The 15,946-nt window shown below is 37.5% G+C and overlaps 1 protein-coding gene across 3 annotated transcripts in view; it reads left to right on the top strand.

Moving 5' to 3' along the window:
- The window catches only part of FNDC3A (fibronectin type III domain containing 3A), a 175,523-nt gene that overhangs the window by 25,525 nt on the left and 134,052 nt on the right, over positions 1 to 15,946 (top strand). For all 3 annotated transcript variants that reach the window (XM_035704449.2, XM_025478344.3, XM_049099193.1), the window contains exon 2: positions 10,877 to 11,014. In XM_035704449.2, coding sequence (XP_035560342.1) covers positions 10,916 to 11,014 — 99 coding nt within the window. In that variant the 5' untranslated portion in view covers positions 10,877 to 10,915. The remainder of the gene's footprint in view (positions 1 to 10,876; positions 11,015 to 15,946) is intronic.

The raw sequence follows: 15,946 nt of genomic DNA, 5'->3' as shown, positions 1-15,946 counted from the left end.
AAGGCACCCAGTGTATGGTATTCTGTAGCAACCAGAGCTAAGTTTGCAAATAGTTTCTCCCATTCCCTAGGTCACTCCATTAAGTGTGTACTCTGATGCACTAAAGTTTTCAAGTTTAATATGGTCCCATATGTCTATTTTTGCTTTTGTGGCTTTTGTTTCAGGTGCCGTATCTAGGAAATCATTGCCACGCCCCATATTTTTCCCTGTTTCCTTGGAGCTTTATATAGTTTGGGTCTTATACTTAGATTTTTAATCCATTTTGAGTTAATTTTTATATATGGTAGAAGAATCCAGGTTCTTTGTTTTGTATGTGGATATGCAGTTTTCCCATCACCATTTGTTAAATAAACTGTCCTTTCCTCATTAAATGGTGTTGGCACCTTGTCAAAGATCATTTGCCTAAACACGAAAGTTTATTTCTGGGCTCTCTATTCTTTTCTGATAGTGTATTTGTCTGTTGTTATGCCAGTAAACAGGTTTTGGTTATTGTTGCTTTGTAATATGTTTTGAAATCAGGAAGTTTGAGTCTTCCAGTTTTGTTCTTTTTCAAAATTGTTTTATCTCTTTGAGATCCCTTAAGATGCTGTAGGAATTTTAGAATGAATTTTTCTATTTCTGTAAAGAAAAATACTATAGACATTTTGATAGGGATTGCAGTGACCCCTCAAGTCTCAACTTCTTAACAATATTAAATCTTCTAATCTATGAACATAGGATGCTTTTCATTTACTTGTGTCTTTTTAAATTTCTTTTAGCAATATTTTGTAGTTTTCAGTATACAAATATTCTACTTTTTAGGTTAAATTTATTCCTTAGTATTTTATTCTTTTTGATGCTACTTTAAATGGAATTGTTTTCTTAATTTCTCTTTTAGATTGTTCACGTTAATGTATAGAGAGCAACTGATTTTTCTGTGTTCATTTCCTATCACACACTTTTACTGAATTTACTAGTTCTGACAGCTTTTTAATGGACTCTTTAGGGGTTTTTTTACATATGAGATTATGTTATGTGTGAATAGAGATAGTTTTAAATTCAGATGCCTTTTATTTGTTTTTCAGGCCTAATAGCCCTGGCTAGGATTTTCAATACTATGTCCAATACTATGAATGGATTTGGTTAGAGTCAGCATCTTTTCTTTGTTCCGAGTCTTAGAGGAAAAGCTGTTAGTCTTTACTGCACATGATGTTAGCTGTGGGTTTTTCATCTGTGGCCTTTATTATGTTGAGGTAGTTTCCTCTTATTCCTAGATTGTTGAGTGTTTTTATCATCAAAGGATGGTGTATCTTCTCAGATGCTTTTTCTGTATCAATTGAGATGACCATGTGGTCGTTTTAACTTCTTGAAGTAAATACAGAGAAGTACATACATATCAGTATACAGCTCAGTTCATAATGCGGTGGTAATTATCACATAACAGCCTCCCAAGTTAAGACATAGAACTGTACCAGTGCTTCATGCCCCTCCCAAGTTCCCATCCTTCCTCTCCTCATCCTTCTAAAGTCACCTATCCTGACTTTAAACACCATAGATTGGTTTTTATTCTGTTTTGGACTTTTTATAAAGTTGTGCTGTATGTATTTTGTGTCTATTTTTCATTCACATCGTATTTGTGAAATTTATGTGTTGTTTCCTGTTTACTAGTTCATGTAATTTTCATTGCTGTATAGTCCATTGGATGAATTAGATACAATTTACCATCTACTGTGCAGGGACATTTAAGTTGCTTATAGTCTAGGCCTAGTAAAGAATAGTGCTGCTTTATACACCTTCATGTACTTTTTTTGGTGCACATGTGCATGCATTTCTTTTTGATAGACTAGGAGTCTAATAACTGGATCATAATTGGGTTGTAGAACATTTATATGTTCAACTTTGGTAAATAATATCAAAGTAGTTTCTAAAGTGATTTTATGAATTTCCCTTCCATTCCACATGAATGTGCCAGTTGCTCCATAGCCTCCTTGATACTTAATATCGTCAGTCTTTCTCATTTTTATAATCCTTGTGAGTATATGAAGGCATTTCATTATGATTTTTAATTAGCTTTTTTCTAATAGTTAATGAGTTTGAGAATCTTCTCATATGTTTATTGTGAATTTCCACTTTTATGAAGAGCGTGTTCAAGTCTCTTGGGATTTTTCTGTTCTTTTTTTTAATCAATTTAGCAGAGGCCTGTCTAAATGCAAATGCATCACATCACTCCTCTTTTTTGCATATGTATCAAATATTACATTTTTTTAAAAGATGCATAACCTAAAACAAGTAAATGTTTGTAGTCATAAGATGAAAATGTAGGAAGTAGGATAACAGAAATAGAAGAAATTAATGGGAAAAAAATCTGACAGTGTTCTCTACACAGGAGTAAAGAAATTTTTAGGTTTCTAAATGCATCGTTTTGGTTGCATGGCTGTAGTTTCTAATTTGCAAGCTTAAATAAAACTTTTGCATATAGTGTGATGGATATAGCCATGCAAGAAAGCAATTCATAAATGAAACTTCTGATGAGTTAGAGCTTTAAAGAGAATAAAAATAGAGATAACACCTTAAGTGAAATGATGTTAAAACATAGCATGTGGCTTCAGATCCCAATCTATAATGGTACTTTGAATTAGCTAGAGGTTCAGAAGAAATTTGTGTTGGTATTTGTAAAACTTCCAGTTCACCTCTTAAAACCAAATTAGGGTTATTATCTTCAACATTACTTTCTAAAATTCAAGTAATAATGGTGGTTTGCAGTTTTAGCTAAAGACATTACATAAAATTACAAACAATGTAATGACAAAATGAAAAGTGTTCAGTGGTTGTTATTTTTTTTTAGTTTACTAATTTTTCAAAATGAATTATCTGTAAACTTTCTCTGGTTAATTCTGTTAGCTTCCCTGAATGTTTCTTTGCCATACAAGAGGGAAAATAATACATTGACTCTTCCTGTGTTATAACTTTTTACATATTCACAGAGTGAGGGTTTTTTTTTTATACAATTTACTCACTGATTTTCTCACTTTAAGCATACAGCAATACAGATTAAGCCAGAAGTTAGATTTGCATTTTTATGTATGTTATACATGTGTGTATGTACATATGTATATGTTTACTTGTATAATATATGTACATATTAAAACATGTATATTCGATATGTACATAATTATAACATTATCGTGTATTTAATGACATACATTGTTATGCAATAGTTAAATATAAAATAATGCATGCTGTAGTCTTCAGTGTAAAATCTTGAGGTAGATAATTGTACTGAATTTTTTAAAATCTTATAGCAATTTTTATTTATCTAAATATGTTTGTTTTTAGGTTAAATCAGCCTGTATGAGAGTTTCTGCAAAGATTCAAGATTCTAAATTAAATAACATGAATTTAATATCTTAAAAAAGTTAAACATCTTGATACTACGGAATTTTAGAATCCTTCCACCATCCAAAAATGTTTGTAATTTTGTTCTTCAGTACAAATTTGGTAAAATTTATGATTGAGCTCAGTTATGTTCAGCTTGACTTGTAATTAGCTGGCATTTTATTGGCCGATGTTGTATATGGTGGATATACCATAATTTACTTACATCAGGCCTTTTACTTTTTATCTAAGTGACACTGTGTCTGTTGTTAAAGACTTCTAAACGTATGTGCTTTTGCTGAAATGATATAGTTTATTTTTTTTTTTTTTTGGCTTGTCTCTTTTTTTCTTTATTTATTTATTTATTTATTTATTTATTTATTTATTTTTATTTATTTTTTATTGGTGTTCAATTTACTAACATACAGAATAACACCCAGTGCCCGTCACCCATTCACTCCCACCCCCCGCCCTCCTCCCCTTCTACCACCCCTAGTTCGTTTCCCAGAGTTAGCAGTCTTTACGTTCTGTCTCCCTTTCTGATATTTCCCACACATTTCTTCTCCCTTCCCTTATATTCCCTTTCACTATTATTTAAATTCCCCAAATGAATGAGAACATATAATGTTTGTCCTTCTCCGACTGACTTACTTCACTCAGCATAATACCCTCCAGTTCCATCCACGTTGAAGCAAATGGTGGGTATTTGTCATTTCTAATAGCTGAGTAATATTCCATTGTATACATAAACCACATCTTCTTTATCCATTCATCTTTTGTTGGACACCGAGGCTCCTTCCACAGTTTGGCTATCGTGGCCATTGCTGCTATAAACATCGGGGTGCAGGTGTCCCGGCGTTTCATTGCATTTGTATCTTTGGGGTAAATCCCCAACAGTGCAATTGCTGGGTCGTAGGGCAGGTATATTTTTAACTGTTTGAGGAACCTCCACACAGTTTTCCAGAGTGGCTGCACCAGTTCACATTCCCACCAACAGTGTAAGAGGGTTCCCTTTTCTCCGCATCCTCTCCAACATTTGTGGTTTCCTGCCTTGTTAATTTTCCCCATTCTCACTGGTGTGAGGTGGTATCTCATTGTAGTTTTGATTTGTATTTCCCTGATGGCAAGTGATGCAGAACATTTTCTCATATGCATGTTGGCCATGTCTATGTCTTCCTCTGTGAGATTTCTGTTCATGTCTTTTGCCCATTTCATGATTGGATTGTTTCTTTGGTGTTGAGTTTAATAAGTTCTTTATAGATCTTGGAAACTAGCCCTTTATCTGATATGTCATTTGCAAATATCTTCTCCCATTCTGTAGGTTGTCTTTGAGTTTTGTTGACTGTATCCTTTGCTGTGCAAAAGCTTCTTATCTTGATGAAGTCCCAATAGTTCATTTTTGCTTTTGTTTCTTTTGCCTTTGTGGATGTATCTTGCAAGAAGTTACTATGGCCGAGTTCAAAAAGGGTGTTGCCTGTGTTCTTCTCTAGGATTTTGATGGAATCTTGTCTCACATTTAGATCTTTCATCCATTTTGAGTTTATCTTTGTGTGTGGTGAAAGAGAGTGGTCTAGTTTCATTCTTCTGCATGTGGATGTCCAATTTTCCCAAGCACCATTTATTGAAGAGACTGTCTTTCTTCCAATGGATAGTCTTTCCTCCTTTATCGAATATTAGTTGCCCATAAAGTTCAGGGTCCACTTCTGGATTCTCTATTCTGTTCCACTGATCTATGTGTCTGTTTTTGTGCCAGTACCACACTGTCTTGATGACCACAGCTTTGTAGTACAACCTGAAATCTGGCATTGTGATGCCCCCAGATATGGTTTTCTTTTTTAAAATTCCCCTGGCTATTCGGGGTCTTTTCTGATTCCACACAAATCTTAAAATAATTTGTTCTAACTCTCTGAAGAAAGTCCATGGTATTTTGATAGGGATTGCATTAAACGTGTATATTGCCCTGGGTAACATTGACATTTTCACAATGTTAATTCTGCCAATCCATGAGCATGGAATATTTTTCCATCTCTTTGTGTCTTCCTCAATTTCTTTCAGAAGTGTTCTATAGTTTTGAGGGTATAGATCCTTTACATCTTTGGTGAGGTTTATTCCTAGGTATCTTATGCTTTTGGGTGCAATTGTAAATGGGATTGACTCCTTAATTTCTCTTTCTTCAGTCTCATTGTTAGTGTATAGAAATGCCACTGACTTCTGGGCATTGATTTTGTATCCTGCCACGCTACCGAAATGCTGTATGAGTTCTAGCAATCTTGGGGTGGAGACTTTTGGGTTTTCTATGTAGAGTATCATGTCATCGGCGAAGAGGGAGAGTTTGACTTCTTCTTTGCCGATTTGAATGCCTTTAATGTCTTTTTGTTGTCTGATTGCCGAGGCTAGGACTTCCAGTACTATGTTGAACAGCAGTGGTGAGAGTGGACATCCCTGTCTTGTTCCTGATCTTAGGGGAAAGGCTCCTAGTGCTTCCCCATTGAGAATGATATTTGCTGTGGGCTTTTCATAGATGGCTTTTAAGATGTCGAGGAATGTTCCCTCTATCCCTACACTCTGAAGAGTTTTGATCAGGAATGGATGCTGTATTTTGTCAAATGCTTTCTCTGCATCCAATGAGAGGATCATATGGTTCTTGGTTTTTCTCTTGCTGATATGATGAATCACATTGATTGTTTTTCGGGTGTTGAACCAGCCTTGTGTCCCAGGGATAAATCCTACTTGGTCATGGTGAATAATTTTCTTAATGTACTGTTGGATCCTATTGGCCAGTATCTTGTTGAGAATTTTTGCATCCATGTTCATCAGGGATATTGGTCTGTAATTCTCCTTTTTGGTGGGGTCTTTGTCTGGCTTTGGAATTAAGGTGATGCTGGCTTCATAGAACGAATTTGGAAGTACTCCATCTCTTTCTATCTTTCCAAACAGCTTTAGGAGAATAGGTATGATTTCTTCTTTAAACGTTTGATAAAATTCCCCTGGGAAGCCATCTGGCCCTGGACTCTTGTGTCTTGGGAGGTTTTTGATGACTGCTTCAATTTCCTCCCTGGTTATTGGCCTGTTCAGGTTTTCTATTTCTTCCTGTTCCAGTTTTGGTAGTTTGTGGCTTTCCAGGAATGCGTCCATTTCTTCTAGATTGCCTAATTTATTGGCGTATAGCTGTTCATAATATGTTTTTAAAATCGTTTGTATTTCCTTGGTGTTGGTAGTGATCTCTCCTTTCTCATTCATGATTTTATTAATTTGAGTCGTCTCTCTCTTCTTTTTAATAAGGCTGGCTAATGGTTTATCTATCTTATTAATTCTTTCAAAGAACCAACTCCTGGTTCTGTTGATCTGTTCCACAGTTCTTCTGGTCTCGATTTCGTTGAGTTCTGCTTGAATCTTTATTAACTCCCTTCTTCTCTTGGGTGTAGGATCTATTTGCTGTTTTTTCTCTAGCTCCTTTATGTGTAAGGTTAGCTTTTGTATTTGAGTTCTTTCCAGTTTTTGAATGGATGCTTGTATTGCGATGTATTTCCCCCTTAGGACTGCTTGTGCTGCATCCCAAAGATTTTGAACGGTTGTATCTTCATTCTCATTAGTTTCCATGAATCTTTTTAATTCTTCCTTAATTTCCTGGTTGACCCTTTTATCTTTTAGCAGGATGGTCCTTAACCTCCACGTGTTTGAGGTCCTTCCAAACTTCTTGTTGTGATTTAGTTCTAATTTCAAGGCATTATGGTCCGAGAATATGCAGGGGACAATCCCAATCTTTTGGTATCGGTTCAGACCCGATTTGTGTCCCAATATGTGGTGTATTCTGGAGAAAGTTCCATGTGCGCTTGAGACGAATGTGTATTCAGTTGAGTTTGGATGTAAAGTTCTGTAGATATCTGTGAAATCCATCTGGTCCAGTGTATCATTTAAAGCTCTCGTTTCTTTGGAGATGTTGTGCTTAGAAGACCTATCGAGTATAGAAAGAGCTAGATTGAAGTCACCAAGTATAAGTGTATTATTATCTAAGTATTTCTTCACTTTGGTTAATAATTGATTTATATATTTGGCAGCTCCCACATTCGGAGCATATATATTGAGGATTGTTAAGTCCTCTTGTTGAATAGATCCTTTAAGTATGATATAGTGTCCCTCTTCATCTCTCACTACAGTCTTTGGGGTAAATTTTAGTTTATCTGATATAAGGATGGCTACCCCTGCTTTCTTTTGAGGACCATTCGAATGGTAAATGGTTCTCCAACCTTTTATTTTCAGGCTGTAGGTGTCCTTCTGTCTAAAATGAGTCTCTTGTAGACAGCAAATAGATGGGTCCTGCTTTTTTATCCAGTCTGAAACCCTGCGCCTTTTGATGGGGTCATTAAGCCCGTTCACATTCAGAGTTACTATTGAGAGATATGAGTTTAGTGTCATCATGATATCTATTCAGTCTTTGTTTTTGTGGACTGTTCCACTGAATTTCTTCTTAAAGGGGAATTTTAAGAGTCCCCCTTAAAATTTCTTGCAGAGCTGGTTTGGAGGTCACATATTCTTTTAGTTGCTGCCTGTCTTGGAAGCTCTTTATCTCTCCTTCCATTTTGAATGAGAGCCTTGCTGGATAAAGTATTCTTGGTTGCATGTTCTTCTCATTTAGGACCCTGAATATATCCTGCCAGCCCTTTCTGGCCTGCCAGGTCTCTGTGGAGAGGTCTGCTGTTACCCTAATACTCCTCCCCATAAAAGTCAGGGATTTCTTGTCTCTTGCTGCTTTAAGGATCTTCTCCTTATCTTTGGAATTTGCAAGCTTCACAATTAAATGTCGAGGTGTTGAACGGTTTTTATTGATATTAGGGGGGGATCTCTCTATTTCCTGGATCTGAATGCCTGTTTCCCTTCCCAGATTAGGAAAGTTTTCAGCTAGAATTTGTTCAAATACATATTCTGGCCCTCTGTCCCTTTCGGCGCCCTCGGGAACCCCAATTAAACGTAGGTTTTTCTTCCTCAGGCTGTCGTTTATTTCCCTTAATCTATCTTCATGGTCTTTTAATTGTTTGTCTCTTTTTTCCTCAGTTTCCCTCTTTGCTATCAACTTGTCTTCTAGGTCACTCACTCGTTCTTCCACCTCGTTAACCCTCGTCGTTAGGACTTCTAGTTTGGATTGCATCTCATTCAATTGATTTTTAATTTCTGCCTGATTAGCTCTAAATTCTGCAGTCATGAAGTCTCTTGAGTCCTTTATACTTTTTTCTAGAGCCACCAGTAGCTGTATAATAGTGCTTCTGAATTGGCTTTCTGACATTGAATTGTAATCCAGATTTTGTAACTCTGTGGGAGAGAGGACTGTTTCTGATTCTTTCTTTTGAGGTGAGGTTTTCCTTCTAGTCATTTTGCTCAGTGCAGAGTGGCCAAAAGCAAGTTGTATTGGGAAAAAGAGAAAAAGAGAGGAGAGAAAGAAGGAAAGAAAAGAGAAAGAGAAAAAAAAGGGAAGAGAAAAAAAAACGAAAGAAAAAAAAAGAAGAAAAAGAGAAAAAGAAAGGAGAAAAAAAAGGGGTGGGGTGGGGGAAGGAAACAAATCAAAAAACAAAACAAAACAAAACAAAACAAAACAAAAAAACCAAAAAAAAAAAAAAAAAGAACCACAGGGGAGTATCTTCTGATTCTGTGTTCTTTAAGTCCCTTGGCTTCTCCTGGAAGTTGTCCGTCTAGCTGGTCTTCTGGGGGAGGGGCCTGTTGTGCTGATTTTCAGGTGTTAGCACTTGGGGGAGCTGCTGTGCCCCTGCCTGGTGCAGGGCTCAGTGGGGGTTGTTTACCCCGTGAGGCCGCAGGAGGAACAGCCCCAGTGGCGGGGCAGCTCTGGAAACCTGGATTCAGCTCCGGCAGGAACTCCGTCTGCAGGGCCTGGAGGCTCCGGGGCGGGGCCGCTGATCTGCTCGGGGCAGGAGCGTCCTTGCTGTCCTGGGCCCTCCCGGCCTCTGCCTGTCCCGGGGGACGCCGGATCCTGGGCTGTGTCCCGGCGCCCTGTGCTCCGGAGCCTGCGCTGGTGGATTCGCGCTCCCGGGCCGCGCAACCCCCTCCGCGGAGCCGCAGCCCGAGCCCCTCCGAGCTGCTCCTGGAACCGCGCAGCCCCCTCTGCACGGAGCCTCTTCCTCTGCCCGAGCCCGGCCGAGCTGCTCCCGGGGCCGCGCAGCCCCCTCCGCGCAGCCCCCTCCGCGGAGCCGCCGCCCGAGCCCCCCGAGCTGCTCCGGGTCCCGCCGGGTCCCGCCGTGCGCGCTGCAGCTCTTGGGGAGCTCGGCGCACTCTCCTGGGTGCGCAGTTGCTCTGTTACTGTCCCCGGGAGCCCGAGGGCATCCCCGCCCTCCTGGGTCCTGCTCCACCTCCCCGCGAGCCCCTTTCCCCCGGGAAGGTCGGTGCAGCTCCTGCGTCTCCGGGACGGGGCTCTCCTGTCCTGGGGACACTCGCCCCGGCCTCAGCCCGGCTCCTCGCGGGGCCCCTCCCCCTTGGAGGCCTTTGTTTCTTTATTTCTTTTTCCCCCGTCTTCCTACCTTGATAGAAGCGCGAACTCTTCTCACTGTTGCATTCCAGCTGGTCTCTCTTTAAATCTCAGGCCGAATTCATAGATTTTCAGGATAATTTGAAGGTATTCTAGGTAGTTTGGTGGAGACAGGTGATTTGGAGACCCTACTCTTCCGCCATCTTGCTCCTCCCCCTGATATAGTTTATTTTAAAGTAGGTGTCACTAAGAATAGTAAAACTAGAATGACAGAAGACCAGTGTCGGAGCTTAAAACTTGAAACTTGAAGGGTTTTTTCCTAGTCCTGAGCAAAGTTTTCTACTGTGTTGCTCTGCCTGAGGAATCAATAACAAATCATAATTCTTGTGTAGTTTCTAGAAACTGATAAAGGTGATGAGGAGGGGATTGTGTCTTCATAATCACCTTCTCAGCTCATAGAAAAAATAGTAATAGAATTGTTCACTCAGTCATTGCATTTTACAGTCTATCCTATACTAAATATTATCTAGTATTTAGCTAGAGTAGTGGTGATTAAATAAATATTGCATAGAGATGGAAGGAATACAGACAGACATGGAATTTAAATAGAAGCTGCTCGTATATTGGTTTTATTTATTACTTTTTTAAAGATTTTATTTATCTATTTATTTATTTATTTTAGAGAACATATGAGCAAGGGAGAGGTACACAATTGGAGAGAAAGGGAAGGGGAAAGAATCTCAAGCAGACTCCTTGCTGAGTGCAGAGCTCAACACAAGGCTGGATCGCACAACCCTGAGATCGTGACCTGAGCTGAAACCAAGGGTCGAACCCTTTACTGACTGAGCTACCTAGGGCCCCATATATTGACCTTAATATATCTTAGTTTCCTACCTACACTGACTTGCAGTTGGTTAAGTTGTAAGAAATGTATTTTCTTTGACAGCAATATCTGTTTAGGTTAAAGAATGAGACAGATCTTGAATGTATTATATTTTAATGTATTTTTAAGGATGTACACAGAGATGGCTATATATTTTTGTTTTTCAGAATTGGAAGGCTATCCAGTATATTAATGTCTTATTGATAATGGCAGAACATCCACCACTACTGGATACAGCTCAGATTTTAAGTAGTGATATTTCTCTTCTCTCTGCCCCTATTGTAAGTGCAGATGGGACACAACAGGTAAGGAAACTGAAATTTTTATTTCCTTATGTCTTACATTACATGTGTATTTCTTTCAGAAGAACGCAAAATTTAAAACAATGCAACTTCACAATAGTGGATTCCTATTAATTCATCTTTTAAACTCCAGTTCAAAGTGTTGTTTTGGCTTCATAAAACAATGAAATAATGAGACTGTTTTTGAAGTTGCTTCTAAAATGTCTCACTAATTAATGTTTAAATTTCTTGTGTGTATCTTTAGTTGCCATTAAAGCTGTTTTTGTTTTGCTTTAGGCAGTGTATTAGTCCCTGGTTGGTTTTTAACTAAGTTTAGCCTTTCATTTTAATGATTATTATAAATCATTATTTCAAATCATTAAATAATCATGACTTAATTATGTGATTAAATGACTGTGTGTACATTATACAATAATAAAATTGTGTCAGACTCCCCCTCCCGAAAGCAAATACATAATTCCTGAGAGCTGATATATTTTTTCTCCAACCCATGGCTTTATAAATGTAGTTTTGTACTTACTTGATTCCTGATTCCCCCAGTAATGCTGATGGGATGGGAATGATGGGCTTTCATAAATACTTATGATGTATCAAGTACTATGTTTAATTCTCACAGCTGCCTTACATGGTGGAGATTTTAATATTATAAGTGAGGAAACATCAAGACTAAGGACATAATGAATAATAACAAGAAGATGGAACATTTTGAGTGCTCACTGTATAAAAAACGTTGTGCTAGGAACTTCATGATCTTATTCTTTGAACAATCCTCTGAGGCATATACCTGTCCCTATTTTGCAGATGAAACAAAATGAGGTTTAGATAATCTCAAGATTACACAGGGCTTTCCTAACCATTACTCCTTCTACCTCCTTGGGAAATTAAAAAAAAATTTTATTAATTTACAAACTTAGTATCTGTCTATAGTGGGCAATTATGGTTTGCTTACAAGATTAATAGGTTACTTTGTTAACTTTGCTATTGAAAAATCAAGAACAGTTGGCTTGGGTTCTGAACTTTGCTGGTTTGTATAAACGTGGCATGAAAAATATATCTTGGTTTCAGTTTTCACATGTGCTTGGATAGCTTTTAGCAGCAAGTTCATTTCACTAAACTTGCTTTTTATGGTCAAAGTTAAGTCTGTTAAGATTTTTTTTTCTGCAAAAATAATGAATGTGGCAGGTATCTATTTACTTTGAGCCTCTCAGAGTGTCTTGAGTTATCAAGCCGATCACTGGTTTCAAGTTTTTTATAACTTAATACATAAAAGAATCTATTGAGCAGTTAATTATAGTTCATTGATATAGTTGCTATAGCTTATGGTCTATAAGAGGGAAGACAACAGACTGACATAAGACCATGATGCTCCTGACTTATTTCTCTCCTTTCCCCAAAAAGAAGATTCTATTGGTAGAATTTTTCTTGAAATCTTGAGGGCACCAGAGCTACTGTGTTACAGTAGTGGTATAGATGGATTTAGAGAAACGAGTTGGGAATAGAAGAATCTACCAGAGCAGGATTTGAAGGGTTGGGGGTGGGGCTGCTCAGTGGATCTAGGGGATCTGTTTTTAGTTACTATTTGAAAAACAGGTCAGAAGGTGAAGTGAAGCCTTAGATTCTAACTAGCACAGTATGCTAGTAATGTCAAATTGTGTTAAAATTTGACGGGGAGAGAAGTAAAGATGATAGAAGGAGCACTAGACTTGACTGGTAGATTTAGATTTGATTTGGGTGACCTAAGACAAGTTGTTTAACTTCTCTGAGTATCTTTCTCTATAAAATGGAGGTAGTTAATGGCTTCTTAGAGTGGCTGTGGCTATGAAGGTGAAATGAACTTGAAGGAGCTCAGTAAATGTTTGCTGAGTCTGAACTGAAGCATTCAGTAAGTGTTTTTAAAAAGACTGAGGAAATTCTATAGATATGCCAGTCAGGAGTCAGGTCTTAAACCAGTAGAGACAGTTAATAGTGATCAAAAACTAAGAGATCAAAAAACTAAGAGTTATGAAGGATACATCCTAAGGACAGTGGACTAAAAGCTATGATTGAATGTGAGAAACTGAACAAAAAATAGGTAACAGAGGTGAAAGGTTAATAAACTTAATAAACTTGATAACAGGCAGATTTCCTTATCTTAATTCAGGAACTTAACTGGTGTGCCAAGCATGACAAGTTAGATCTTGCCTGTGGATATATGATACCACCTGGTTGGTGCCTGCTAAAAGACAGTCCTTGACAGAGGGCTAAATCATGTATGTGCGTGATCTAAAAATCAGGATAATGGAGTGCTCTATGTCTTGACTTTTTTTGGGAATATTATGCTATTTCTTGGGAATATATTATGGGATGATTTCTGTTTCATTTCTTGAGATCAAATTAATTTTCTTACAGTTGGCCCTTTAGATCACTTTGTCAATATTTTCTGGTTCTGTGTTTGGTAGTATGTCATATTATACACAGTGGGTCTTTTGGCTCATGAGCTATATTAAGAATCCCACCTGACATCACTGCTACTGATACAGCTTTTAGGGAAGTTGTAATAGACATTTATCATTCTTTTTGAGTGGCAGCATCTGAACCGTGTTTTGTGCTTCTAGAATTGTCATTCCTCCTCCCATTTTCATTAACAATTTATTTTTGTAGCAGTTTTAGGTTTAGAGAAAAATTGAGCAGAGAATTTCTTTCATACCACCTCTCCCACACAGTTTCCCCTATTAACATTTTATATTGGTGTGGTACTTTTATTACAGTTAACAAACCAATATTCATTAAGTTCCACAGTTTACATTAAGGTTCACTCTTGGTATTATACAGTTCTATGGGTTTGCAAATGTATAATGTCATATATCATCATTACATTATCATAATGAATAACTTCACTGCCCTAAAAATCTCCCTGTGTATTCATTCCTTTCTAAATCCCCCTTTTTCCAACTCCCCTAACCTTGGCAACCACTAATTTATTTATTGTTCCTATATGTTTATCTTTTCCAGAATGGCATTTAATTGGATTCATACAGGATGTAGCCTTTTCAACCAGCTTCTCTTCATTTAGCAATATGGTCTAGACAGTTTCTTTTTGTGATTTAATACTTCACTGATGAATGTACCAGTTTGTCAATCAATTCAGCTATTGAAGGACAGCTTGATTCTTTCCAGTTTTTAGAAATTATAAATAAAGCCGTTTTAAACATTCATATGTAGGGTTTGGGATGGACATAAGTTTTTAACTTAATTAGGTAAATACCTAAGAATATGATTTCTGGATTGTATGGTAAGGCTATGTTTAACTTTATTAGAAATTGCCAGCTTTTTTCCCAAAATGTGGGTGTACCATTTTGCATTCTCAAGCATGTGCTTGATTTGAGATTTTGTCTTCTACTGATAGAGAAGATAAAGCATGTGTGAGTGCTTTAGCTGCCCTGTTATAACTTCCACGTCTGTGTTAAAGAATTTGAGCTTTAAGCACCATTGAATGTCCCCAGCTCTATTCACTGTTGTTACCATCCAAAGAAAAGTTCAGGTATTTTGGTTTCTTACGTGTTTCAGCAGTTTCCTAATTTAAGTTTACCTTCTGTAATTTCTATTTATTTATCATCCAAAAGGATTGAATGCATTTAAACTTTGGGTTAAGATCTGTCAAAACTGGGATCCCTGGGTGGCACAGCGGTTTGGCGCCTGCCTTTGGCCCAGGGCGCGATCCTGGAGACCCGGGATCGAATCCCACATCGGGCTCCCGGTGCATGGAGCCTGCTTCTCCCTCTGCCTGTGTCTCTCTGTGACTGTCATAAATAAATAAAAAATTAAAAAAAAAAAAAAAAAAAAAGATCTGTCAAAACTCAGGCTGTCTGGGGTTTTCTTTCCCCCAGAATCTTTTCCATTTCATTAATCTTTTTGTTATTGCTATTTTGTAATTGTCTCACTTGTACCTGCAGGCTTTTAATTTATGGAGATGACTGGGTAATAACATGGGGAGGCTACTGCCATTGAAAGAATTTTTTTACTTATGTTGCCTAAAAGAATGGGGGCACAAAATGCTACACTAGACCACAGGGAAAGCTTCAGGTTTTCATTTGGAGGCAGAGCAAGAGAAAAGCCTAGCCCAAAAGCCATCATTGGTGTTCCTGCAGGAAAGACAAAGCAGGGTAGAGTAACAGCTTAGGATTGGCTAGTTTTAATAACTATTGCAGACAAGAAATAATAAGTGTTGGTGAGGATGCAGAGAAAAGGGAACCTCTTGTGCACTGTTGGTAGAACTATAAATTGGTCTAACCACTATGGAAAATAGTCTGGAGGTTCCTTAAAAAATTAAAAATAAAGCTACCATATGATCAGCAGTTCTACTTCTAGATATTCATCTGAAGGAAATGAAATCAGTAATTTAAAAAGTTATCTGCACCGTCATGTTCATTGCAGCATTATTTACAGCATTTATTTACAGTAGCCAAGACATGGAAACAATCTTTGAAGTGTCCTTCAATCTATGAATGGGTAAAGAAGCTGTGGTGTGGGTAGACACATATATACATACAGTATACATATATACATACAGTAGAATATTACTCTGTCATAAAAAAGAAGGAAATCCTGCCATTTGCCCCAAATGGATAGACCTTGACGGCATTATACTAAGTGAAGTAAGTCAAACAGAAAAGACAAATACTGTATCATCTCACTTAAATGTGGAATCTTAAAAAAATACACACAACTCAGATACCTTCTTTGAATATATGGTAGAACTTAATCAGTGAAGCCCTTTGGGGCCTAGAGTTTTCTCTGACTTAAGTGTAGAAATGGTGAAGTAAATCAAACTGATGCTATTAATATTTGGAAATGAGTGTTATTACTGAGATAGTCTGTATATATTTATTATTTAGCCAGTAGTGAGGTGTTTAAGAAAATTTGAATTTTATTACATTTATAAGTTTAATAAGAACT

The sequence above is a fragment of the Canis lupus genome, chromosome 22 (genome assembly GCF_003254725.2).
Source record: "Canis lupus dingo isolate Sandy chromosome 22, ASM325472v2, whole genome shotgun sequence".
Taxonomy (NCBI): Eukaryota; Metazoa; Chordata; class Mammalia; order Carnivora; family Canidae; genus Canis; species Canis lupus.
Note: the sequence above shows the minus strand (reverse complement) of the source record. Positions and strands in the feature narration are given on the sequence as shown.